At 38.8% G+C, this 27,960-nt stretch overlaps 1 protein-coding gene across 7 annotated transcripts in view; it reads right to left on the bottom strand.

The window, feature by feature from the left end:
• Positions 1–27,960, bottom strand: part of LOC120769801 (cGMP-dependent protein kinase, isozyme 2 forms cD4/T1/T3A/T3B) — a 134,347-nt gene that overhangs the window by 39,390 nt on the left and 66,997 nt on the right. For 6 of the 7 annotated variants that reach the window (XM_040096987.1, XM_040096988.1, XM_040096990.1 and 3 more), the window contains one exon: positions 2–168. In XM_040096987.1, the coding sequence (XP_039952921.1) occupies positions 2–168 (167 nt within the window). Of the gene's footprint in view, position 1; positions 169–445; positions 1,322–27,960 lie in introns of those variants that run through there. The other variant, XM_040096995.1, reaches the window with a different exon arrangement.

Below are 27,960 nucleotides of genomic sequence, written 5' to 3'. Positions count from 1 at the left end.
CCTTCCATGACATAAACAATGCTGCCGACATCGCCTTCCTTGATGATGAGACTCTTTGCCGCATACTTAACGGGATACATGCAGTCGACAATTTCGCGTATTTGGGTTATATCTAAATTCTTCATGAAATCATTGTCCAATATGGCTGATTTGATGAGTTCACGTGATCTACAAGAAATCAGGGAGAGAGAGAGAAAATTCATAAATATACGGAGTATAAAAAAATAAATAAAAATGCTGCTTAAGTGGTAAACAAAGCAGGCAAAAATAACAATTTACAATAATAATAAAAATATTAATAAAAGCAAATGATGCGTTGGCAGAATTCTTTGCACGCGCAAAGCTGCTATACACAAGCATACATATATACAAGAATATTTAAAAATACAAATTTTGATTTGTGTACGCTTTTCTATGCTGGCGTGCCACCCTTCCCCGCGCTTACAGCTCTGATTTGGGTATCTTGATCAGCTCGCTATCCGCGTCCACTAGATCGGAGAGCGGTTCCGCGCTGTAGCCCTGCCGCTTTATGCGCGGCTCACTGCCCGTTGCAATCATGCGCGTGGATTCCATGCCGCTATGTGCCGCAACTGCTGCTGCCGCTTCAATACCCTCCGCGGTGTGTTGCAGGAATACTTGCGTCAGCGGACGCACCACCTGCCGAAATTTATCCAATTCATTTTGCAGTTCCGTCACTGTTTGATCTTTATTCGCGCACTCCTGTTGCAAGCGCGCTATGCTGCTGCAGAGAAAACGTATTTTATCACGATTCTTTACGAGGCGCGCGTCCTTTAACTGCAGTTCGGCTTGCAGTTTAGTTATGACATCTGTGTGACCGTTACTCGAGGCGCACGCATCATCGTCCTCCTCAGGCTCACCATCGGGTTGTGTTGTATCGCTGCCGGTCGAGACGATGCTCAGCAATTGATGGCATGTCGTGCACTGACTCTTCTCGAGCTCCTGCTGCAATATGGCGCATTTGAGTGATTTGCGATGCAACGCCTCACGCACTAATTGCAGTTCGCGGCGCAATTCCACCAGTTGATCTTCCAAGTGACGCGTATCGCGTTGCCCAACATCGCTTGTGTTGTTGTTCTTGTTATTGATGCGAAACATATTCATGATTGGCGATTTGACGGAGCACGGCAGACAGAAAAAACTTTAATTCACTACAATTTATTCAAACTAAGTACACTTTGTGATATCGAACCAACGCGCGCTGTTGTCTTGCGGCGACTGTTTATGGAAAAAAATTCGGCTATGCTAACTACGCGCGCCCGGCGTTAAAGCACTTCACGCTGTGCGACTGCTACGTAGCGCTTCTTCTCTACTATTTATCGCTGCTGGGCGTCACAACCGCGCTGTCACACCGACCGCTGCAAGGAACGGCGGCCGCGCGCGCTTGCGTACGTGAATGCGCGCCCTAAGGTCGCCGCGCGCGCTGGGCCTTTCGCCGCCGTTTTATTCTCCGCGTTGGTACTTAAATTTGTTTTCGTTTTCGTTTTTTTGTTTGTCACTTTCGCGTTACACAGCTGATCAATATGTTGTTCGTGCGATAATTAAAAAATTTGGGTTTGTTTATGTCGCTGTTCGTTGTCGCGGTTGTCGCTTCGGTCGTTTTCGAAATGTCACGCGCTAAAAACCAATTCACTGCGCTTCATTCCACCGCACAGCGCACTGCCAGGCGACTGTAAAGAGCGCGCGTCGCGGCGCTACACAGCTGACACTCTCAATTAGTTGGGTGGCTCATTGCCAAACGATGCGCCCGCTGTTGTTGCTTTTCTAGTAAGTTTTTACTTTTTATTTAATTTTTTTTTTGTTTCATGATTTCAGTGTATTTGCTTCGTTGCCGCGTTCGAGCGCGCACTGGCATGGACTATTGTACGCAGCGGTGGCAGCTACGGACAGCCATTGCTACGGCTTGCTGTTGTTCTCGCTGCTGCAGCTGAAATTATTTTTGTTATTGCTTTTTATTTCATTGACTTTGCTGCTCTTGTTTTTTAGTTTGTTTGCAATTGTTGTTGTGTTTTTCAATTAAAAGCAATTAAAATGAGTCTGACGTTGCCGTTCGCCTGCCGGTATGATGCTGTTTGCTTGCCACATTAACGCTGCTGCAGCACCAACAACAACAGCAACAGTACGCGCAATAACAACACTTTGTTAAATGATAATATTTAATAGTAATAACCCGAGCGCGGAGCCAGCGCCAGCAGTGTGTAGAGAAGTGGCCGAAGACCAAGCGTTGAAAAAAGCGCCTAACACTTCTCGCAAGCACTTTGCTACTGATTTATATAACGGAGGTCGAGAAAGAGAATTTTATTTTCGTAATTTTCATAAAATCCCCCCAAAGTTCCCGCGCATTCGAAGTACCGTCATTGCAATGGATTTCCTCTTTCAAGTAGTTGACACAGAATACTTTCTTTCATTTTTATTTCTATGTATATACATATATACCTATACTAAGTGCAATTGTTTGTGGTGTTTGCGAAAAATATTTTGAATGGCAGCCAATTTTGTCTCTGACAGAACTCTCATGTGCAGCATCACAGTTGTAGTTGATAGTCATAGGCGTACTAGAATAAGGGGGTTAAATTTGTGGTGACCGAAGTCGACTTATAAAGTATTTTTTAAAAGCAGTTTGAATGTGTTTGTATTATGTTGTTGGTATTGAAACCTTGAGAGTCAACTTTGGTAACGTCAGATAGCGATGCTAAGAGATGAATGGTAGAGAGGTATTGGAAAGAAAGTAAAGTAACTAAATTGTATTCTTTCTGGGATATGTGATAAATGTCTACGACCCGCTAAGTTCAAATAAGGGCGTATTGAACATGCAACTGGTATAAATGTAATATACTGGTATAATAAATGAGCCGCTAATTTTCGAAAACGGGCAATCGAACTAATAAATGGTATAGATGATATAGACCCGTATAATAAATGACCCGCCAGGTTTCAAGACCGTCGAATCTAAAAATTATCTGCTATAAATGAAGTAGGTAGGTGTAGTAAGCGACCCGTCAAATTTCAGTAAGGGCGAATCGAACATGCAGCTGGTATAAATGTATTAGACTGGTATAATAAACGAACCACAAGGCTTAAAGAACGGAAAGTCAAATAATCAATTGGTATAAATGTAAAAAATTCGCATAATAAACCAACCGTAAAATTTCAAGAGCGGCAAATCGAACAATCAACTGGTATAAGTGAAATAGATGAGTGTAATAAGCGACCTGTCAAGTTTCAATAAGGGCAAATCGAACAATCAACTGGTATAAATGAAATATACTGGTATAATAACCGAGCCACTAGGTTCGAAGAACGGCGAATAGAACAAGCAGCTTGTATAAATTAAAAATACTAGTTTAATAAACGACCCAACAAGTTTCAAAAATGGCGAATCGAGCAAGAAACTGGTATAAATCAATGAAACTGGTATACGGACCACTAAAAAATAGCAAGCGGTTAAAGCCACTATAATGAGGTATGCATATGGACTCTGATTATTGAATTCAAGTGCAAAAATTTGTTGTTGTTTTCAAAAATATGTTTTTTTTTTACAAAGAAGGCAGAGTTCAAACAAAACAATCACAACTGTGGTGAATCGATGGCGCCAAACGAAGCACATGCTTTTTGTGGAATGGTTAATATGTCTTTAATGATTCAACCTTTTAGAACGTATCAGCTGTTTGCTCACTTACTTCCGAAGAATTATTAATGTATATACGTATATGGTATATAGTTGGGTATAGCTATCATTTAATCTCGGTGAATTTTTGTACTTTCTTATCATTATAATATTATACGTATACAATATATGTATATAGGTATTTTGGTTCTGAGTATAATCAACGCTTGAATCAGTTGTTTTTGACTTGTGAACTGATGTTTACAAATAGCTGTCGAATAAACAATTAAGGATTCATTTTTTAAATTGAAAGTAAGGAGATATAGATTCTAGACTTACATCGATTTTTTTGTATTTTAGATGCCAACAAAGATAACAAAAATGGTGTTTCAAGGTTGAGAATAGCTTTTCTTACTAAACGCAAAAGTGACGAATAAACTCGAGTTTGTGTTCAATACCAGTTTTCAAGGAATGCCAGTTTAATATGTGTATTTCTAATACTTATTAGAAGCAACGAAATTGGCATGATTAAAACCAACTAATAGGTCCTTTAAGGTACTCAAAGAATATATAGAATTTTTGTATTTTAAGTATGTGTTATACCAGAATTATATACATAGTAAAATCAAGCATCTAGTTATTCATTTGCCACCAATATAGTGTCTGGATTACATTAGCTACTTGCCAGTTGGAAAAACTTGGGAAGTGGAGAATCGACTGGTATAAAGAAAATAAATGTTATAATCAAATATGGATGATATATACTGAAATTATATCAATTTATATAAAAGAAGAAATCTGGTATAATGAAATACAAAAAAATATAGGCTGGAAACTAGCAACCGATATAAAGAAAATAAATTGGAATATCCAAATATGGATGAAATATACTGGAATTATACCAAACTGGTATAAATTAAATGAATTGGTATAACAAAATGTAAACAATATAGACTGAAATTATGCCATTTTATTGCCTATGTACACACTCTTAAATTTAATTAAACTGAACAATTTGGAAAAACTTGGAAAGTGGAGAATCGAAGAGGCAACTGGTATAAATAAAATAAATTGATATAATCACAAATGGATGATAGATACTGAAATTATATCTATTGTTATAAATGAAGAAATCTGGTATAATCAGATATTGATACTATATACTCGTATTATACCAACTGGTATAAATGAAATTAACAAGTGTAGACTGAAAGTAAACCACTTTATTGCCTCCACACACTCTCTTCGGTTGAATTTAACGATACAATGTGGAAAAACTTGAAAAGTGGAGATTCGAACGGTCAACTGGTATAAATGAAACAAAATTAAAATCAATATAGACTAAAACTATATCTCTTAATTGCCTCCACAAACTCTCTTGAGTTGAATGTACTTTATTGTGAAGAGAAACATAGCAAGCAGCGAAGTGATGAATCGAACACGGTTGTAAAAAATTATTATAATGTAATACAATTTCTAAAATTTCATTTGACCACTCTCCAGAAGCAGAGCTTGCTGCAAAGCTTCTAGTTTTTAATTAGTAATTACATATTCCAGCAGCTTCAAAATTGTTTGAATACATTTTTTTTTGGGTCAGTAGTAGTCCATAAAATGACGTGACAGTACTAGTATAATTAAGTGATAGCTAAAAATTGGCCTCCAGTAAAAATATTTATGTAAAACAAATAACTACTAATTCCAGCAAATGATCGGTGCTCACCCCATTCAAGATTGTGCCAACAAACAAACCACCAATTTACACAAACATGGAGAGGTTTCGTATATGAGGCAGGCGCGCGGTTTGCCGACTTTGTTTGAGCAGTCGCGCGGTGGCTGGCGTGACACAGGCGGGGCGTACGTCAATTGCGCAATGCGTAAATATCTATATAAACGCATAAAACCCTTCCAGGCATTGAGCGCATTGCTTTAGCTGGCGCTGTGCGTTGGTCACAGCTGTGGCGCTGCTCCACTTAAATGCGCCGATAAGTGCTAAAGTGCCAGCGGCAGCTGACGGCCCACTGCTGAGCGTTGGACGATAGCGCGAATATGTTTATTATTTCCTTTTAGTAAATTTTATTATCTTTTTATAATTTTTTCAATAAAAATATATAAATATTTCATAAATTGCGCACCGCTCCCCGCAGCCAGGTGCGTTCAATGTCGAACGCCTGCGTCTTGTGCGCCATGCTTGACATGCAGTCACAAATACACGTTAAGATACGTGTATGCGCATGCCTTCTGCGCATGCGCAACGACAATTTAGTGCGCGGAATGAACGGCTGCATAAATGGGTTGGGCGTAGCGGTGGCGCGGCATGTCACAGCCGTTCAGGTAGCTGTTGGCGGTCGGTTGCATCCAATGAAGCGGCGCGCGCATGCGTATGACAGTACCGCTATGCAATTTGCATGTATGTAATTGTGTTGTAGGCAGCTTTTATTACGCATAATACAATTATGTATTTTTTTTTAATTTTTTACAACAAATTTGCATTTAATTTTTGACATTTTATTGACGCAATAATATCCGCATTTTGTGCATATCGCAGCTGAGTGAATTTATATCACGCAAGAATTTTTTATGCAATTTATTTTGCTTTTATTAAAATAAAAAATGTGAGCTGCACTCTTCCTGCAGCTGGTGGATAGCAAATGAACGCACACATACAGGCAAACAGCCGTTGATTAAGTTAAATTTAGCACTTCGCCTATAAAAATAAATTTTGCGATAATTTACGAAATTAAAGCCACAGGCTCAATTGCAAACTGGTTGGCTGTCGCCTGCCATGCTTGGCTGAGCCAATAGCTGATTGAAACACCAACAACAAAAACAAGGAAACTGAAGGAAATCACTGTATCCGATTTCTACATGCGATAGCGTCTTATGCTGATGATCCGCTGATAAAAGCAATTGCATGAGTGAGGACATGTGTATACCAGTTCGGCAAATATTTATGTCCGCCTTAACGCAACATACATACATACATACATATACATATGTAAATTGTAACGAATTTGCCGAAACTATTTGGTAAAAGTTGTTGTAAATTGAGGTTAAATATTTCAGATGTCAAATTTGAAATTTATAAGCCAAGAAGGAGATTATCTGGTAGATAAGGAATAATACTAGCAACAAGCATATTTATGTAGGTATAATTACACACAAAAGTAGTACTGCTAATGCCGTGAAATGCTATTAACAAAGCTTAGTTGTCGTAAAAGCACGGCAATTGACTTTTTTTTAATAATTTCTAGTTCTTCACTTAAACACTTTTCAATATTTTCTGAAATCCGTTATATATGAAAGTATACTATACTATATATCCTTATAACTATCTAGAGTACCGAATTTCCTGTTATAAAATATTTATGAACCATTAAACTTTCGCAAGATGAGCTTTCCAGCTCTATAATTCAGAGTTTTACGAACGAGTATTCTTCGGTACACATATATGGGCCAATTATTTGCATAAACTTTACGAGCTAAACGACCTCAAACCCAAGTAGGTTAGGTTAGGTTAATGGGGTCGATCTAGGAACGTCCCTGTCCTTGGACAGCTTAGAATGCCAGTCCGTTATGGTACCTAAAACTCTTATATAAAATCGACAAAGCTCTGTGAGCCTAACATAAATTCGTTGGGACAGGTAATGTCAGTTTCGGCTAAGTTTTAAGTTTCGCGAAGGTAAGACTTCCGATATTTTTTAGGGTCAATCTAGCAAAGGCTGTGCAATGGAAAGCAAAGTGTCTGCATGTTTCCACCTCAGCCTCCTCCTTACAACTTTGATAACTAGCATTAATGCCTATTGGACAGTATCCAGTTAGAACCCTTACGATTGTGGCAAGATGAACTTTCCTAGGAGAAATGAGTTCAGTAGATCTCCTGTGTTCTACTCTAGGCCAAAAGAATCCTGCATTCGTACAAGAGTTGGTTGTCGACTAGCGCCTGCTAAGGTCACGCGAAATTCATAAGTTCAGTGCTAAAACGCAAGACGCTAATGGAGATCTCACTCGTCTAGCTCATCAGCTTGGCAGTTGTCCACTATGAACCCAAAACCAAACGACTCTGATGATAAAGTAGCTTGTAGCTTGTTATAGTGAGGACAAACACTCCTTTACTAGCTTTGAGTGAACAGCTAGCGAGATCAGAGCTTGCATTGACGAGCTGCTGTCCTTCTTAAAAAAGCAGCACTTCATAGTAGTACGTATACCACCATCTTTACAGCAGCCACTTCTGTCTGAAAAGCTCTACAGCGGTCCGGTAGGCAAAAGCTAATATTGACAGAGCGTCTTACATCAAACTTATATCGAATTGCTTCATTATCTTTTCGGGCTGAGGAATTTTTGAACAAGGTTTTGTGAGTATAGAAATGTTTCCATAAAAAAGAGACTAATCTACTGAAAATAGATTATAGATTTATAGAGCCTAATCTACTATCAACCGGTTCGCTGGCTAGGTCATGTCGTCCGAATGGATGGAAACACTTCAGCTCTGAAAGTATTCGGCGCAGTACTCGCCGGGGGGACTTCCACTTCGTTGAAAAGACCAGGTGGGGAAGGACCTGGCTACACTTAAAATCTCTAATTGGCGCCAAACGTAGCGTCTAATATACTGAATGGAGATATTAGAGAGAGGACGGTAAATGCCACCATATAATGCTGGGCCATGAAGTAAATCTTTTCACACCGAACTATGTGGACAGACACAAAGTACTAGCACTACCATAACATAGCAATAGTGGATAGTTGGCTAGGAAAGGTAGTCAAAATGAAAACCGAAGGCGACAAGTTATACAGGACTAATAAAAAATAAGAAAATCGATTTCTGCAAGTACTTACACGAAACACCTGAACTGAACTCGTTATTTTCTTCCTTGAGGAGCGAAAAAAAAAACAATTCATTAAAAAAAAAATAAATAAATATAATCAGGGGAAACTATGCACAGAAAATGTGTGCAATAATCTAATCTAAATTCGACAAAAGCAAATTTAACAAATTATATGCTTATAATTAGCCGAGGACAAGCGAATAGATTAAAAATTAAATTGAATTCGAACAGTATCTCGTTCGTGTGTAACGGTTGCTGTCAAAAAACGTAACGCATGCAACACTGCAAATGGAACACAACCTAAACGGCAAACAGCAAGCAAAAGGCCATAGCGGCGGTTGGTCTCCTGAGAAAAATTGCATTCCGAAATCTTTTTTTATTTTCACGTCAGCGATGTCGATTGCGCGCTTAGCAACTAATCGCCACGTGCGTGCCACAAGACGTTTGCGCGTATTGCCTTTGGCTGCGTGTTTGCGTTTGTGGCATTACCAACCAATTGCTTGTCCGGTCGCTGTGGTCGCTCAGTTGCGACATGTCACATTTTTAAGGAGAATATTTACGAGCAACGTGCGACAAATACATGCTACACCATGCTGACCGCCGGCTGGCAGCCTGGTTGGTTGCTAGTGTACCCTAGGCACATGTCATGTCATTGTGTGTTGCAACTTTCGAGTGTGTGGCAATGAGTGGGCACAAATCGAAGTGTTGCGTGTCATATAGCTGTCGAATATCGGCCATAAATATGTACACAAAACATCAGAAATATATAGTGTATATATATAAATGTATATAGGTATATATGTACATATATACACTGTTTATACCCCCACAAGCAATCAACACCCTGCAAGCAATCAGACCGAGACCACCAGCGTGCTGTCTGCCGCCCAGCTTCGTTATGAGTACTCACCAAATTAACAGTTAATTTAGTTGTCAATTTTGGTGTAAAAGTTGTTTCGTATGTCATTATTATTATTTTTTTAATCTAGGCTTGCAATGGATTGCATTTTAAGTGAACATAAATCAAAATGGTGGCAAACTCATTTCAGCTTTTGTTCTTCCAAAGCGCATTTATAAATCAAATATCTAAAAGCTGCTTTATGAATTAAAAATAGCTGGACATTTATTTCATGCCACAAAAGAAAATTGCATAAATTATTGTCCAAAAATGTCATGACAAGATTTTAAAAAATTGTCTGCCTGAAATGTTGTTTAATTTATAATGCCAATAAAAGCTATAAAATATTAGATGCAAATTTTAGCTGGAAAGTTGTATTATAGCTTGCCACTTGTTGCAAATTTAGTAATTAATGGTTGCAGAAAAATTAAAATCATAATGAAGCACTTTTATTGAAGGCAGCACAGAAGCTAGACAGCGCACCAGTCGTTTCTTTCGCAATTTGGCGCCAATTCGAGATACTATAATACATAAGCGCAGCCAGGTCCGTCTCCACCTGATCTCTCCTACGGAGTAGAGATCTTCCACTTCCTTTGCTTTCTCTGGCGGGTAAGGCGTCGAATACTTTTCATCCATACGGACGACATGAAATGGCCAGCGTAGCCGCTGTCTCGTAATTCACTGAACTGTGTCAATGTCGTCGTATAACTCGAACAGTTCATCATTCCATCGAGTGCGATATTTCTCTCGAAAACTCGTAACGTCGACTCATCAGATGTTGTCATCGTCCATGTCTCTGCACCAAACAGTAGGCCGGGAATAATGAGTTTGGTTCTTGTTCGTCGGGAGACGAAGTAGCAGTCTGAACTACCTGTTGGCAAGAGATATTCTGCGTTGGATTTCGAGGCTGACATTGTTGTTTGTCTTAATACTGGTTCCAAGATAGACGAAATTATCTACGACTTCGAAGTTATGACTGTCAACAGTGACGTGGAAACAAGTCGCGAGTGCGACATATTTCATCTTGCCCTCATTCACTACCAGACCCATTTGCTTTGATTCCTTATTCAGTCTGGAGAAAGCCGAACTAACGACGCAATTGTTGAAGCCAATAATATCAGATTGTGCTCCATCAAGAACCGATGTGTAAACCAACCAATCAAGGTCGTAGATCACTTCAAGACGAATTTCGTGAAAGTCGTCCAAAATCAGTTATTGTTCCAGAAACTGTTGATATTGTACGCAAATTGTTTCGAAACACATCGTGATCAGATTATGAAACGTGGATTTACGTGTACAAGTTCGAAAGTATACAGCAGTCGATTGTATGGATGTTTCATGATGAGTCGAACCCAACAAAAGCTGTTCGCGAACGAAGCTGTTTCAAGCAAATGGTTGCCTGCTTTTTGAAAATACTGAACATGGCGCAACCATATCACTGGAACAACGAATAACAGTAAATTCTGTGTGCTACACAATCATTTGTTTGCCAGTTGAACCTTCGGCGAAGACACATGGCTTTTCACCACGCCAATGCGAACTCTCACACTTTGACTGAAACAACGGCATTTTTGAGCACTCAAAACATAGATTTGATGAGTCAACCACCGTATAGTCTTGACTTGGTACGTAAGTATGTAAAAAAAAAATAAGAGGTCAACGATTTTCGACAACTGAAGGGGCGATTGATACGTTTATAGATCTTAATTGAAAATATTTTGGAAAACATTGAAGCGATGCCGAAATATAAAAGACAACCCTCGTATACGTATGTTAACATTAAAATATGTAATTTAAAAAAAAATTGTAATCTTTAATTAATTTATTTTTATTTTTTTTTTCATTTGAAAACAAAACGACACATAATATTTCACCAGATGTGTGAAAACTGCACCAACACAAATGACGTGCATAAATCGGTCGCTAATATACAACAAACTACTTCAGAGGCAAGTACAAATTTACTGTTACATTCACTTGTGTAAAACATAGCAAACAATTTCCCACCAATAAAGTGTCGCTTTGTCACTATTCATTTTGAAAATGTATTAGTTCTCCAAGTGCGAGTTCAGCGCCTAGACATTAGTTCAGCTTTCATGCTATGCAAATGCCCATTTACATACAAACATTTAAATGTATACAATTTGTTTGTATTTAAATGCAACACAATTTCAATTAAAATTTTTTTCACACAAAATCCTCAATTTTATTCAAATAATTTTTCTACAAGCGATTGAGGTCAATTGCATTGCTGTAGAATTGATTTCTAAAAAATCTCAATCATTTACTTACGAACTGGCCGCAAACCAACGCCGCCACCAAACGCACATGGATGTATGTGTGTGTTTGTGTATAGTGTTGCTGCCGTTTGCTGTTGCAATTGTTACATGTTGCATGAACGAGGGAAGTCACGAAATACGGTTGTGGCATGTTAACTCGAGTTTGCAGCAGTCGTTACAACTTGTGCTTTATGAAGTGTTAAGAGGGATTAATTTAATAGTTTTAAATTTAAAAAATCTACACTGAGAAAATTTGTTGATTTTTTTCAAAGTCTACTAAATAAATAAATATCTAATAAACCAACTGGATTCTTTGGGATCATGAGAACTTTCGAAATGCATACTGCAATCAATGCTTGGCTCATAGCAGAGCTGGCAAATTGATCGAGGAAGACAATAAATACAAAGATAAGATTTCGGCTTGTCGATTTTTAGACACTTCTCAACAAATATGTACAAGAATACTTAAATTATTAAGGAAACGGTTCTTCTCTGAATATTGTCTGTTTAAAATGGTGACTGAAAATTACCAGTTCCAATTTCAAAGAATAATATATGGAGAAGAACATTTCATTCTACCTAATCATACAACTTTTTTACACTATTATGCCCCTTGATGACGAGAAAAAACATTTCTAGCTATATGTATTAGTATAATCATAACAAGCAAGGAAGAGCTTAGTTCGGACATTTCATACTTTCACTACTTGCAAGGATTAAAGCAAGCGAAATAGAGTTGAGGGACAGAAGGCCTGTTAGTTATATGGGATCTTGGGCGAGTTTTCACCCGATATTCTAAGCACAAATACAGGGTTTGTCCGGAAGTAATAGGACTGATTTTCTTCCACCGCGAAGTGGTGTATTTCGGTGGAACCGGCCGGTATCGCCGAATTAGATTAGTGCTTAGTTATGTCACTTTATAGGTTAACGGGGTTTTGTAATCGTGGCAGTGATCCGATTGCGTCCGTCTACGAACTCGTATTTTTTTGCCAACGAACGGTAATACGAGGTTTCATTGAGATATCTCAATTTTAACTCAAGTTACAACTAGCACGGATGGACGGACGGATGGACAGACAGACAGTCAACCAGATTTCAGCTCGTCTCTTCATCCTGATCATTTATACATATTTATATAACCCTATAGCTATCTCGCTTAGTTTTAGGTGATACGTTCAACTGTTGGGTGAACACTCTGTAGCCAAATGTTGCAAGAGTATAAAATCTAGAGATTTACGATACCGGAGAGGTAAATAAGAATATCGCGTATTATTGAAATCAATTTTTCCATCAAAAAGAAATTATGCCGAAGGACATTCGATGAGTATTTTCCGATCTCTGTGCCAGGCGAAGCTGCTATTCGTCAGTAAACTACTGAATTCCGTAGAGACCATATGAGGACCGCAGCGGACGTCCAAAGAGGCTTTTATGAAAAAAAAAACATTAAAAAACTTCGCTAAATGATTTTTTATTAAATAAGCTTCGTTGAGTTAGCCGACCTTTTAATATGTTTAAGGAACGTAATGGAACTGCTGTTCATGAAAATGTGTGTAAGTATGTATACAATGTGAATAAAGCGGGATCTCATAACCGATCAACGTGTCACTTATCAATTAAACATATGGCAAAAGTGTAAGGATTTGGCTTCCAAGACCTTCCGCAAACATCATATACATACATACTACTGACCTGGCCTCAAGCGACATTTAACTGTTGTCAAAATAGAAGAAAAAAGTCGATTTAAAGAAGGTACCAAAACTGATGTTTATTTTGAAGCAAGAGGACAATCGTACTACAAAAATTATATCGATAACTTGTGAAATCGATATACATAGGTATCGGTGTATTGCCCAAATTGACAACTAAGTTGAATAAAAAAATAAAATTTTGCCAATTTTGAGCTTTTCAGTGACACGAACTTTTCAGATTTTTTAAGAAAAACATGAGTTTTTTTAAATGTATGTAAATACACATACTTTCATATAGTACATATCTAAATGGCCCTCGAGCTGTTAATTATATACTTTCTCAAAGCGTTCGTTTAAAAGTTCATTGAAATGCTTAAAAAGCTTTAAAATGCAAATAACTAACATTATTTTTAATCACAGGCTTTTTTGTAATTAAATAAGACACGCCGACAGCGGCAAGTGAAGAGAGGACGAGAGAGCAAGAGAGAAACCGTAGAGACACAGCGGCGACTGCAACCGGATACATGAATTCAAGCGAAATCTGAAGCAAATTGCAATGAACGATCAATAACGAAGAAACTTAACAACAACAAAAATTACAAAAAAAAGAAAACAAATTAAAACAGCAACCAACCAGTAGGCAATTACATATTTGTAAAACACTAATTTGCAGTTGGAAAAATACAACAAAAATAAAACACGAACACACACTTGTTGCAACATTTGCTGGCAGCCCACAGCAGTGGTGGCAGCGAGTTAATCAAAATGGATAAAGATCAAAATCATTGGATGAAATTTGCAAGCGAAATGCAGAAGTAATGGAGAGGGGGAAAGAAGGGAGAAGCATGTAATATGCAAAAAGCTACCAGTTTATTGGCTTAAAGATGCTGCTTGTGCTTGTTGTTGCGGCATGGGCAACTATTAATAACGACATGTATGTTGTTGGCTGTCACAAAGAGACTGAACGATCAAAATTTTTTTTCCATATGTTGCATGCAACAGTAGCATTTGTGGCAGCTAGCAGGCAGAAGCCGAATGCAAAGGCGCTGCGCTGCAGATGTGAAGCCAATTAATTGGAGCTTAAGCCGCCGTTTGAGATTTGAATTGGAAATCGAGGTGTTGTTGTTGTTGTTGTTGACAGCGTTATTCTGTTTATTGACTTGCCTGTGTCAAGCCAATCAACATGAAAATGACAAATCGTTGTTGCCAACGTGCATGTATCTAATTGTAACTGTCAACTGTAAAAACGGTTTTTATCCGCCGGTGGCAAATGACAAGTTGCACGCTTGTGCTTAATTAAATTTAGAAAAAAAGGAAAAAAAAAAATACAGATAGAGTGAAAAAGAAGCGATCGCAGAAAAGCTGTAAAAGATGGCAAAAAATGGTGGCAGTGTGACTCAAGTGGCAGCGTGGCACAGCGGTGGACACACAAAAGTGGCTCTCTCACAGACAAATTACCAATATCCCGCTGTAGCATTAGCAATTCCAATTACACTTTTGAGCCAAGCCGCGTGTTGCAAAGCGAAAAAACTCACCGTGCCACATATGCATGAACTTGCAACACAGTAAAAAAATCTTATACAGGGTTTTCCGTCCGGTTGAGTCAGTGGTCTCCAGTTGCATATGACAATATGATCGTGGAATGGTACCATCGGCTGAGAGTTTGGCGAGTCTCGCAAAAATGCAGAGAGGAACCCAAAGAAATCACGTTTTCTTCAACTTGTTGGGTTTTACGGCGGGACTTCGATTAGATGTAAAAATCTCTGGAAGCACAAGCTTAATGTCAGAGTTTCGGAATAATCAGAAGGGTACCAAAAATATTTTTAGGAAAGATACCACTTTTGGAACTAAATATTAGAGGCTATTCGATGTAAGTTTGGCCATCATCATGATCGTGGAAGGATACCATCGGCTGAGAGTTCTGGCGAGTCTTGCAAAAATGCAGCGAGGAACCCAAAAAAGTCGCGTTTTCTCTTCAAGACTCCACTTTTTGGGTTTTACGGCGGGACTTCGGATATTCAGGAGCATACCAAAATATTTTTGGGAAAGATCCCACTTTTGGAACCAAATATTAGAGGCTATTCCATATTAGTTTGGCCGTCAAAAAAGAATGAAGAACGATAAAATTAAATTATTCTTCAGCACCACTTTTCGTTTTGAGTCCGATGAACTCGGAGACCGATGTAATGTTGATCTTTCTGGAAATATGAGACATAAATTGATTATAATCGGCATTTCTCAAAGTTTTTTGTAGTCGTAAGGTTAAATAACTAAGCAAAACAGTCAGTAAGCCTAAAGAACTTGCCCATATCAACCGCTACTACAAATAAAAGCCATCTCAAGTGATATTCGAGTTTTTTACTAGCTCCAGAAACCGAAAATTTCGACTCCTTTCCAGTTTTTCTATCATCGACCCACTCTTCTTGAAACACCTATTACCAACGGCATGTGTTCGCAGCAATTTTTTATTAACACAAACCACGTAAGAATTGAAAAACACCACTTGATCGTGTGGCACGAAATTCGCATTAACCTAACCTTATACATCTCAAAACAGCTACAACAACAACAGTTGCAGTGAAGTACAACAGTGGCCAACAGTTACCTGATAATGTAACCAATAATGGCCGTTTTGCAGTGTGCTACACAGCATGCTGCTCCCATTACGGGCCAAATGCAATTTGTTGCAGCGCAGCATGAACGCGCATGCGCATTGAAGCTGTACGAAAATGAATTCATTACAGCGACCACGCAGTGCTGATATCAGTGACAGCAGTGTGCGTGGCGGCAGTGTTGGAGGCGTAACAAAATACCGAAATTCCCCTGACATATGCGGAATTCCAGTGTGGCAACTCCCAGGAACGCTTGTAATCTCCAGCAGCTTGATCGAATGATTGCGCATGCGCCAATGTGGTGGTGGTGGTGGCTGTGGCTTATCCAGGCAGCGCCAAAGCGGTACGGCCAATAATGGAGAAAACGTGCCGTTGGCCAGTGGTATGATCGGCATCGCCGACTTGTATTTTGATGAATTAGTAGTTTGTGGGCTGTCAAGCAATTAAAAATGCTCGAAATGGCAGGGAAGAAAATATTTGAATGTAATTAGTGTAAGTGCGCAAAAATGATTGCAAATGCGAATTTTTGCTTTCCGAAATTGCAATATCACTTTTATGGAGTGGAGGGGAGTAAGGAAGATGCCATTAATTTGTGGTTGTAATTTGGACGGTGAAATGCGTCTCGTACCTGAAGTAGCACAAAGCAATTAGTCATGATTATTTTGCTATCACCAAAAAGAGGAAATCTGGCGACTCCTTCTCAGTCCATATACCGGCCAGGAAGTTGTGGATGGAAAGAAACCGTTGGAGGAGAGGACCAGACTGCTTTTTACGGATGGGTCAAAGCTTGGTGGAGGGATTGTCAGGAGCTCTTTATCAAATCCAGCTTCAGACTTCGTGACTATTGCAGTGTTTTCCAAGTTGAGGTTGCAGCCGTTAAGGTGGCAGTAGATTTATTACACCGTAGTGCAGCCTCCTTCAGAGAAATGACCAACCACTCAGATAGCAGAGTGGCGATACCAGCCATGAACTTTTCAACAGTGCGTTCCGGTTTGGTCCTAACCTCGCTATCAATAGCATCGAGTGTCTTTGTGATAAGACTTGTATGGGTGTCAGGCCACAGCGGAATCGCAGGAAATTGTAAAGCTGATGAGCTGGCAAGGAAAGGCACCCTAGAGCCGCTATCGGTAGAACGGTGGGTTGGTGTCCCCGTATCCTCTCCTGTTCTGCCTAAATAGCTGGGATTCGCGGGAGTTCGGCCAGTGCTGGGCCGCCATCGGTACATGCGCGGTCGCAAAAACCTTTTGGCCCAAGATCGATCCTAAGAGATCTAGTGAGCAAAGCTAGCCTCCACCTAGTTGTGGGGCTTTTAACAGGCCATGGCCCTATTGGCGTCCATGCAGTAAGGTTGGGAATCTTAACAAACGCCTTCTGCAGACGCTGTATGGAAGAGGATGAGGTGGAAACAACTCAACATTTCCTTCTTGCCTGTCCCGCGACATATTTATATTCCGGCCAGTCGATCACTACATCGAAAAAAATTGGGTCCACAAAAACTAGTTCAGTAAGGAAACAATTTTGGTTCTAATCAGGAAGAAGCGAATAGAAATTGTACTGAGTATCTTCAGGAAAGTTCAGAAGGCCAACAATAAAAAATAAAAGTTGAAAATAATCCATAATATAATCGCACAGAACCGCATCTCTTTCTTTCTTCATTCCTTCCAACAACTTGCCCGAATCATCAGCACAGAAATTTCACCACTTATTCAACTGCATGGACTCATAAAAAAGATATAAAAAACAACAAGAAAACCAACAACAATAGCTCTGCCGTCTTTGTCTACTTATTGGTGTTTCTAACTCAATTGAAATATTCGACACTTCTGACCATTACTAATGATTCGTTAATTGTTTTATTGACACAACCATAATTAAACAATTGCCAACCATAACGAGACGCTACGTTATGGTTGCATCATGTAGCAAGAAATGTTTTCACTTGAAAGCAATTAGCTAAACACCAACAACGCCGAATGGAATTTAATAAAATTCCCTTTTTCGACTGGAGCGAAAGAAATTAAAATGGAATGCAATGCAAGAAAATGGGGAAAAAATAAAAATAATTATAAGTGGGCATTCAGTTAGGTGTATATACGTATGTATATGGGAAACATATCTGTAGCTTTTTACAGATGGTGCACACTGTAGGAAAAAAATACACGGGATGTGTAAGTGACGGACCAATGAAGTAAGAAAAGTTAGCAGCTAAAAGTAGGGGTAGACTAAAAATAATATTTATCAGAGTTGCCGCCCTTCTAATTTGCCTACGTTGGACCACAAACTCGAGTTTTGGTTGCAAAGCTTAACACTACTTATAAATAACGAATTTATAAAAAAAACTTGTTAAGAAGGGTTAATTCATCTGCAGGAAAAATATACAGATATACACTGTGGGCAAAAAATAGTAAGACCTTGTTCATAATTTTAAAATTCTTAATTTATTCTTCAAAATCTATGTTGTCCCCACAAAGTAATCCAGTCTAAGTTGTTAAAGTTAATTTCCGGAATAGCCTTCAATGCGGAATTAAATCAGGCGAATGCGGTGCTTACAGCACGAAATTGGTAAAAAATTCACGGAGAATCAATGCAGTAAGCGACGTCGCATTATTAGTGGAAAAACCAAAAGTTGTCGGCCCGAATTCCAGCCTCGTAAACGACCGCATTACACTTAAATAGTATTTTTTGTTGACATATTGGTCGTTCGGAAGGAATTCGGAGTGCACCAGTGCTGTAACATTTGGCACAGACATCACTGACAATTTAAATTAAAAAGTCTTACTATTTTTTGCCCACAGTATTTCTTTCACAGGAACTTCTTGGCATACTATATTTGCAGCTTAGTGAAGAAATTCAGTTAAAATTTCCATATCAAAGTTTCCCTACAGGGTAATACTTTTGTACTTATTCGTATTCCTTTGTCAATACACAGTGGTAGGCATATAAATAAATCTATTTCAATAAATTATATACAGGCGTTTGTTGTACAATAGATAAGAGTTGGACAGAGCTCTGATAGTAGCAAAATTCCGAACAAATGGAATTATCTGCTATTCTATAGGTAAGAAAAAACATCATAACAAAAGTCACTTTTAGATGAATACAACTATGGGAGCCATATCCCAAAGAAAAGTGTGTAGGATTTACAGGAATAAAGAATTTCATTGATATCTCAAACTTTTTGTAGCAATATTGTAAAAAATTCCTCGTAAAATTGCGGATTAAATTTGAATTTAAATTAATACAAATTTAATAATTTCAAAGACTGGTTTGTTGGACTTCATGATTAAATCTCAAAAACTAAGAGACTGTTCGTGTATATACAGGCAGAAGGACAGAAAAAACAAGGCTCGTTTGCTGTCCCTATCGGTCTACTTTTGCAGTGCCCTACTGAAAAACCATATTTTATAGGGTCACCGATTTTCTTTCTATATTTGGTAATCTGTATATATCTAGAAGTATCTGTTCGGGCTAAAAATCTACAGCTGCTTATATGAGCAAATAAACTCATTGAATTTTTAAAATAATTGACTATTTTTGCCATTAAACTTTGGGTGGAAAACCGATGAGACGAAATGGTAAATATAAATAGAAAGAGGTCTTAAAATATGACAAAAGATGAGAGGCCAATAAACAAGAGGATTTATGCGAGAAACTAAAAGAGAAATATGAAAATATAATGGAATACAACAAACCAGGATGTCATTGATTAATGGTTATGGAATTAGGGTTTTTACTATGACTTCTCAGAACCTCTAAAAACAATTTGAGTGTATAAATTTTTATAAAAAATAATATGCTTTTTTATATCGTATAGTATAGCTTTCCGCAGAAAATCCCTGTTCCTTATTACGTAACCATCACTGTAGGTTATGGTATTTGTAATATTGTGCTGCATTCTTAACAGATAATCTTTATTAAGCTAAAAAATATGTTCAACTAGAAAATACCATGTCACAGAATACCACTACATTGACACATGCACACATACTAACACAATTCCATTGGCGGCTTTATGACATAATTTGAAGTGTACACACATGTACCCGTAATAATTTATAGTGCAACCAGCATGTGACAGCTCAGCGCGGCAGTGGTGTTGCAACAATGCCACACTTGCATGTGCAACATGCAGCATATTTATCAGCGACATTACAGCATATTTGTAGGAAAAATTGCCGCGCTTTGTCGCAGAACAGCGCAACGCCCGAAGCGCTGACATAAAACTAAAGCAACATCATTATTAATCTTACATGTAAATGCACACGCCAAACGGCCAATCAGCGGCACTTAAAGGATGGTGGGATGTTGAAGTTGGCAGCGACGCATGCGCAGCTACATACTATGTTCATAGGTAGCAAAGTGGCGGTTAGGCTCAGATATGCTATTTTATGAGTTGCGGCAAAACAAGCAACTGCATTTGGTCATACAAGCCACTGGATGTGGCATAGAAGCCAACGATTCACTGAAAGCGGCAAAGAAGAAAATATTGGAGGTAGAGGAATCGATAAGGAAAAACATTAAATATTTCGCAGGAATTGTGTTATTAAATTAATTAGAGGGCGACATTTGCTGGATGCCATTGTAAATTTTTCACGCAGCAAGCAGATGTTCATAGTTACAGCTGTAGACCTGTTTTCTTGACTTTAGCTGAAACTATGAACATCTGCTTTCTGTGTGAAAAATTTACAATCACTGCTGTATTTGGCTATACATACATATGCATTCAAAAATTTATAGCGAAACTGATATCTAACAAGCTTGCAACATTGTGAAGCTGACTAGGTACTGATTCCAGGCATGATTGCCTTGATGTGTATTTTTACTTCTGGGCCATAAGTTACAGTTAGCAGTTTTAAAAATTTATGAGTTTACGATTATACTTCATTTTTTGGAATGTTAGAAGTTTTTAGATGTTACCCAGCTTAGAACATGGCTAAAGGTAAAGCTGCTTTAGAAAATCTATGTATGATGTCTTCTATATGTCAGGATTGTGACACTCGAGTGATGGCAATCTGGCAACTCACAATTATATCGTAAAGTTTGATGTTTTTGACGCTATGCATACTCATAACGTTTGGACTTACGCATACTATTTGTGTTGTTTACAGTAACTTAAAATATTCATCTCGGTCATCTCGGCGGATTATTTTTGACTACTTTCAACGTGGATTAACGCACCAATAGCGCATCAATGAACTTAGTTAATATTTTGGGGATGAAGCTCCATCAAAGACCTGTATTTATAGATCGATAACTCCAAGACGAACTTCGTGAAGATCGTTCAAAATCAGTTGTTGTTCCGGAAACTATTGATGCTGTGCGTAAACTGATATTGAAAGATGGTATGTGACCCATCGTGACAGATCTTGAATCGTGAATTTACGCGTATGAGTCCGAAAGTAAGCAGCAGTCGACTGTATGGGTGATTCAAAATGAGCCGAATCCAACAAAAGCTGTTCGCGCACAAAGCTCTTCCAAGCGAATGGTTGCGTTGGTGAACGGGCCATCAATAAGCTCGGTCAGGAACATAGTAAATGGGTTTTTCATACGGACGCTACAAAAGTAGACCGATAGGGTCAGCAAACGATGATATATTTTTACCAGCTCTTTTGACATTTCTCTTTCCATTTCATCATGGAAAGATATACTATCCAGCTACGAGTCGAAATTATTAAAATTTACTACCAAAATTCGGTGTCAGTGGCCTCAGCTTTAAGAGCGCTACGTCCAATTAATGGTGCCATAATCGTCCTGTCAGATCAACGATTGAGCGTCTAGTGGAAAAATTTGAGTCCATAGGCACAATACAAAAAGCTCCCTTGCCAGTGAAGAGCCCGTAGTGTCGAGAATATTGGTGCCGCTGGCGCATTAATTGAGGAAGACCCAAATCAGTCTCCCACACGTCGTTCTCAAGCGTTGAGCATCTCTGTGACGTCGTTGTGGTGAATTTTGGTAAAATTACTTACAAGTTCAAATTGACGCAAGAACTGAAGCCGCTTGACCACCAGAATCGTCGTATGTTTGTGAATTGGGCTGTGCAACTACCGAAAAAATTACGGCTTGGTTCGTTTTAAGGGTCGGCTGCGTCATTGCGACGTACTTCTTCAGTGATGATCAAGGCCAGCGCGTTAATGTGAATGGGAATCGCTACCGCTCATTTGATAACCGAATATTTTTGGGGCGAATGGCATAATTATGGACTTAGACAATATGTGGTTCCAACAGGACAGCACCAAAAGACACAAAACGAATGTCACAATCGATTCAATTCAAACCAAGTACGGTGAAGGTGTTATCTCACGAAATGACCCAGTCAATTGGCTGCGAAACTGCAGCATTACCGGCCGATTTATGCGCTAATCAATACTGATCAGTATATCTAAGAAAAGGGTCTGATGGCAGAATATGAAAAGGACAAAACTATCAAGGTGACGCTGTTGTGAAAAGCTTGTCAACAAGCGTCTTGACGAATCATGTCTATATTTATATAAACCATACTATGTATATATGTATATGTATGTATATTTACAAGGAAGTGCATTTTTTACGATCAATTAATTTGAATATTTACAAGCAGGCGGGTCCCAAATATAATTATTTCCATCAATGTGTGTCAGCACGATTATATAAATAGCACTTTTAATCAACTTTTTAATGTATTTACGCTACTAACCACGGCAACTTTTATTTTTACACATAGAGTTACACACACACACACAAAAGTACACGCAGATGCTAAATATATCGTTAACTAACTTCTGGTACATAAATCGAACGCATAAATGCCCATAAAAATGCGCACAATGACAAAGTAAGGCTTATAAATTTTTATTAACAACATGCAACAACAACAAAAACTAAGAGCACTGTAGCAAAAAAGTTGGATGGCAAAGGCATAACCAATGAAAGAAGCAACAAAAAAACATAAATTAATAAATAAAAAAAAAAACTAAACGAGAAAAGCGGCTGCCACGTAGCCAAAATACCCTTTACAGGTGCCTTTGTTATAGCACAAAAGGGTAAAAAAAATATTTTTATTGATTTTGACAGGTCAGTTTATATGACAGCTATATGCTTTAGTATTCCGATCTGAACAATATGTACGGAGATTGTAGCGATGCCTGGGATAATAATCTATGGCAAATTTCGTCAAGAAACCTTTACAAACAAAAAAGTTTTCCATATAAGAACTTGATTTTGAGCGCTCAGCTTATATGGCAGCTATGTATATGTATGTATGTATATCACTCCAGCTATCCGATGGCAACCATTTCCTCAGAGGTTGCACACTTGGACAATTACTCATGATAAATTTCGTGAAGATGAAATGAAAAAGTATTCCATACAAGAACTTGATTCTGATCGTTCAGTTCGTATGACAGCTAAGTGTTATAAAGGTCTTAAATCGGCGGTGCCTACAAATGAGCAGCTGCTTGGAGAGAAAAGCACGTGTGCGAAATTTCAGATCGATATCTCAAAAACTGTGGGTATAGGCAGGCGGACAGGCGGAGGGACATGGCTTCTGTTCAGGGTATAATAATAAAATCCATGGAAAAAACAGGAAAAAATGGTAATCGCTGGCAAATAAATGTCAACAACGCTTGTCGCTGATATCGAGCGCGAATAACTATCAATACACATACATAGAAACATATACATGCTCACAACATGTGTGTAAGTGTATGCGTCTGTCTATTTACGCCATGGCTTGTGATGTGTCCGTCATAGCTGTCAACACGCATGACATTTTGTGTAAATTGTCGCTAAATATTACGTTGCAGCGTCAACGCGAACACTCAATTTTCCAAATGATATTCAATTTGGTAACTTAAGTCGGGCCTAACATAGAGTGATGTACCCCCCACCGGCGGTAGTTTATACTTATTTTAATATACTATACATATGGGTATGTATAAAATTACTAAATAGTTAGTAAAAAAACAGTGTTGTATTTGCAAGTACCGTTGCTTAATGGGCACAGTGGGGTTGGAGCGTAGAAAATTATGTGAAAAATAAAAAAAAAAATGTTTGCAAGTAGTTGTTTCCAAAACAGCTGTTAGCAACATTTACAGAGTTGCAACTGCGCCGCCCACAAAAAGAATTCAACAGGGTTGCATTATTTACATTACATTTATATAAAAAAAATTCATCGAAATCATAAATTGAAAAAAAGTAAAACACTTTAACCCTTACCCTTTTTATAAAACATGTATTTAATATTTTCCTCTGCGCTTACCAAAACCTCCCCACAGTGCCGCCCAAGACAACCCTCCCATTATGTCAGCTACCATGCTGCGACGAAGATGCTGTTTAAGCGCGCAATGTTGCAAGCAATGAATGTGCAACAAGTTCCAAGAGCGCAGCAAGCCAAGTTGAATGCCCGGTCGGCCAATTGACTGCTGTCAATGTTGAAATGACTCGACTTGACTTGACTTGGACACATGCGCATGTGCAGCTGCAGCAATAATGACGGTAGCAACAGCAGCGAACAACAGCAATGCTACGGGGAGCATAAACAAGGCAATGATGCAGTGAGGCAGCTCGACCGGCCAACTAGCCAGCCAACCAGCGACGACAAACGAGCGCATAAATTTATAATTTCAATTAGGAAGCTTAGTCATGGCTGCTGTTGAACGGACTTTTGGTAAATTGAAGCGTACAACGATGGTTAAACATTGAGCCGAGCGCAGCGGCGTGGTGAACCAAATGATGGGTTGCGAGAATTCTGTGTTGCCTGCTTCTTGCGCTCTTTCGCTCCTTTTTCATGTAAGTATACTATAATTGTATAGCTGGATTTGCGGCGGCTGTGCGACAGTCGTGGAGATCGCGGTCGGTAATCGGCGTGGTGATCGCGTTGGGAATTGATTACCATCGATCGCAATGAATGCTGATAATCAAGTTCTTAAAATGTTTGTGAGCACGATAAAATGTAACTGCGTTGATGGAAATGGTGTGCTAAAGGTGTAGCTGAAAAGATGCTATTATGTAGATATCATTATCTTAGTGGTCCGAATGTGCTCGTTGCTGCGACGACTATTTACCAAATCGCTTTGTTGAAATGTAAATAAATCTCTATTATGTGTAAAACGTAGCTTGGCGGTGGTCCGCTGAGACTTTTGCTGTGGTTTAGACTACCTTTTGTTATTTTATTTATTTGCTGTTATTTAAAGTTAGTCACATTTCAATTACTTTATAAGGTTCCTTAGAGAGAAGGTACAAATATGAGCGAAGTTCTTTTTAGGGAAGGAACTGTTTTTTGCTGCTTTGGAAAATATTTAAATTGATTTAGCTGGAAAATACCACAGAAGTGAATTTAATTGGAGTGTACATAATTGACAGATCCTTCATTACTGACAGTATTATGATTCACTCTTTGTGGTGAAAGAAGTTTGAAAGGCTCGGAAGAGCGTTTACATATACGATTATATCACCATTTTTTCGAAATCGTCTAACAATTTGGATTGCACAATTAATATACGATGGCTTCATAGGAGTAAGCGAAGTGTACCTGTCCATTTAAAAAGTACCTATCTATAACTACCACTGGCTCGGTCATAAGTTCATCTAAAATCGGACATTTTTGATTTAGAAGAATTTCGAAGACGGATGTAGTTCTTTTGGTGATCCGTTTTAGAATAAAAGGCAAGTCGAAGTCACTGAACATTAGGTCCAGAAAACGGTAGTTCCGACGGGGTTGGACCATTAAGAAAGGGGTGTTAGATGAGTTGTTTTGGTGGAGTATACAAAGAGGGACATATGCTTAGTATGCTATTCTCAATTCTAGATAGCAAGTAGTTAATATAAATTTAGTTTCACGTGACCACTGGAGCTCTGAAATATGCGGTATTTGAACACCAAGGACGTATGCTAGCAGAGATTCAATGAAGGTGTTAATAGCACCATTGTGAATTGGGCTTATTACTTGTCAGAAGTGTGTTTAGACCCAAATTTATTCGGTATAGTAAGTTGTGTTTTTCTTCGACGAATTGTAGGGAAGATCTCTTGGTGTTCCTAGAAGTCTGCTTCGCTCCAGGCAGATGGCTGCAAGGATGATTTATGCGAAAAATTCCCAGAAAAAACAGGGAGCTGTGCTTCTCTATCGGGACTACTCCGTCCTTTCAACCTCTTTGGAGTAGTAACTATATAACCTCCAAAGTCTTACTCTCAAACAACTTTTCTAAAATATGTTCTGGGTTGGGTTTGGTTAGATGGCTGATCTAGAAAGATCCCACGTGGACTGCTATGAAGTATGTAGTATGTAGTTCGTTGTGAAGCCATAGAAAAGAAGAACTCTTTTGTTAGAACTTATAAAAAAGCAAAACGCTTAGTAGCCAATAAAAATTCGCACAGGCGCTTAATTTGCATTCCCGCCAGTTCAGTGGGATGTCTGAAGGTATGCGTTTCCAAGCGTAAGGTTCCCATCCTTGGCCAAAAATAGGGCAATCTCATGTTGAAACTCCCATAAAGGATTTTGCGACAACGCATGTACCGAAGGTGGCTCAGCGCTGACTAAGCTCCCGCGAAGACCTCCTCAGCCATTCTAATGACAGCGATTCTAGGGTGCCTTTTTCTGCTAGCTTATTAGCTTTATAATTTCCTACGATTTCGCTCTAGCCTGACACCTATACCAGTCTTACCACAAAGAGACTCGATGCTATTGAGAGTGAGGTTAAGCACTCCTTGATCAATCCTGAACGCACTATTAATGGGTTTAGGGGTAGTATCGCCGCCCTGCTATCTGAGTGGATGGTTACTTCTCTGTAGAAAGCTGCTCTACGGAGCAGTAGATCTACTGCTACCATAGTGGCTGCAACGTCGGCTTGGAAAAGTCTGCAATAGTCAGGAAGTATGAAGATGGAGTTGATGGATAGCTCCTGACAGTAAACCTCCAAAATCCTACAAAATTTCAGTAATTTTTTGAGGTTAGAATTTGTACTTACGTTGTTTGGAACGTCGTGACTTAGGATAAGGAGTTGCTAAAAAAGTGAAAGTCCTCATTGGGAAGTATACGGTCTCAAAAGCACATAAACTTAACACCGAAGGAATAAATAATTCCCAATATTATTTTCTGCTGTTGTAGCAAATGGCATAGAAAATTAGGAAATAATCGGAGGTGCCGACGGATTGGACATTGAAAGGGCAAAAGGAATTACTAATTAATAGGTCTGTTCATCAACTAAAATTTGATTTTTTTCAATATCTGAAAAAATTTTGAATTTTCAAAAAAAAAAATCTATGTACATATTATAGATTTTGTGGCCGCCTGTGTAAGCCCTTGTAGATTTATAGGCACATTTTACGAATATACGAAGTGTAAATTTGCCAAAACCGTTATCATATGTTCAATTTGTGGGTGTGTGGCTGCCTGTCCGCAGTTGCGATCGTGTAAATCACGGTCAAACGCAAAAGCGCGGGCGCTTGTAAAGCATATCGCAGCTATCTATTTGAAGCAGAACAACAACAATGGAAAAGTATATCCATACGCGTATTAGAGGTGCTTTAAGTTGTCGCCAACAGCCAAGCTTTGCAGCAATTACAGCATTTACGGCGGTCGTTATCCCGCCGCACGATTGTGTATTTTATTACGATTATTAATAATAAATAAGCATTCGTTCGATAAGCGAACAGCAAACGCGCGAGCGAGTGCGTATTTATGTCGGCCAGCTGCGTGATTTATGAGCGCAGCAGTGCATAGGCGCATGCAACATGCTACACGACGTACAACGCGGTGTGGCATAGCACACGCATAGACAAACGCGTACTAGGCAATGCAGCGACTCACCCACTAACAAGCTAAGCAGGACCACAGTCACCATGTGCCAGCTTTCCATGCCACAGCCGCCGATTTTTACAACAACTACATATGTGGCAGGCAGCAGCCACTCACGTCAGGCCGTTCTGGCAATTTTACGGCAATAATCGATTTGGACGCCAAAAATTATTTTCGGTTTTTCGCGCGCATAAATTTTTGCCATTTCAAATACAATTTTGCTCTAAATTGTTTATGCATATATTAAATGTATTTTTTTTATCTA

This window comes from Bactrocera tryoni, chromosome 2 (genome assembly GCF_016617805.1).
Source record: "Bactrocera tryoni isolate S06 chromosome 2, CSIRO_BtryS06_freeze2, whole genome shotgun sequence".
Lineage (NCBI taxonomy): Eukaryota > Metazoa > Arthropoda > Insecta > Diptera > Tephritidae > Bactrocera > Bactrocera tryoni.
The sequence above is the reverse complement of the archived record's forward strand: the minus strand, read 5'-3'. Positions and strand labels throughout refer to the sequence as shown.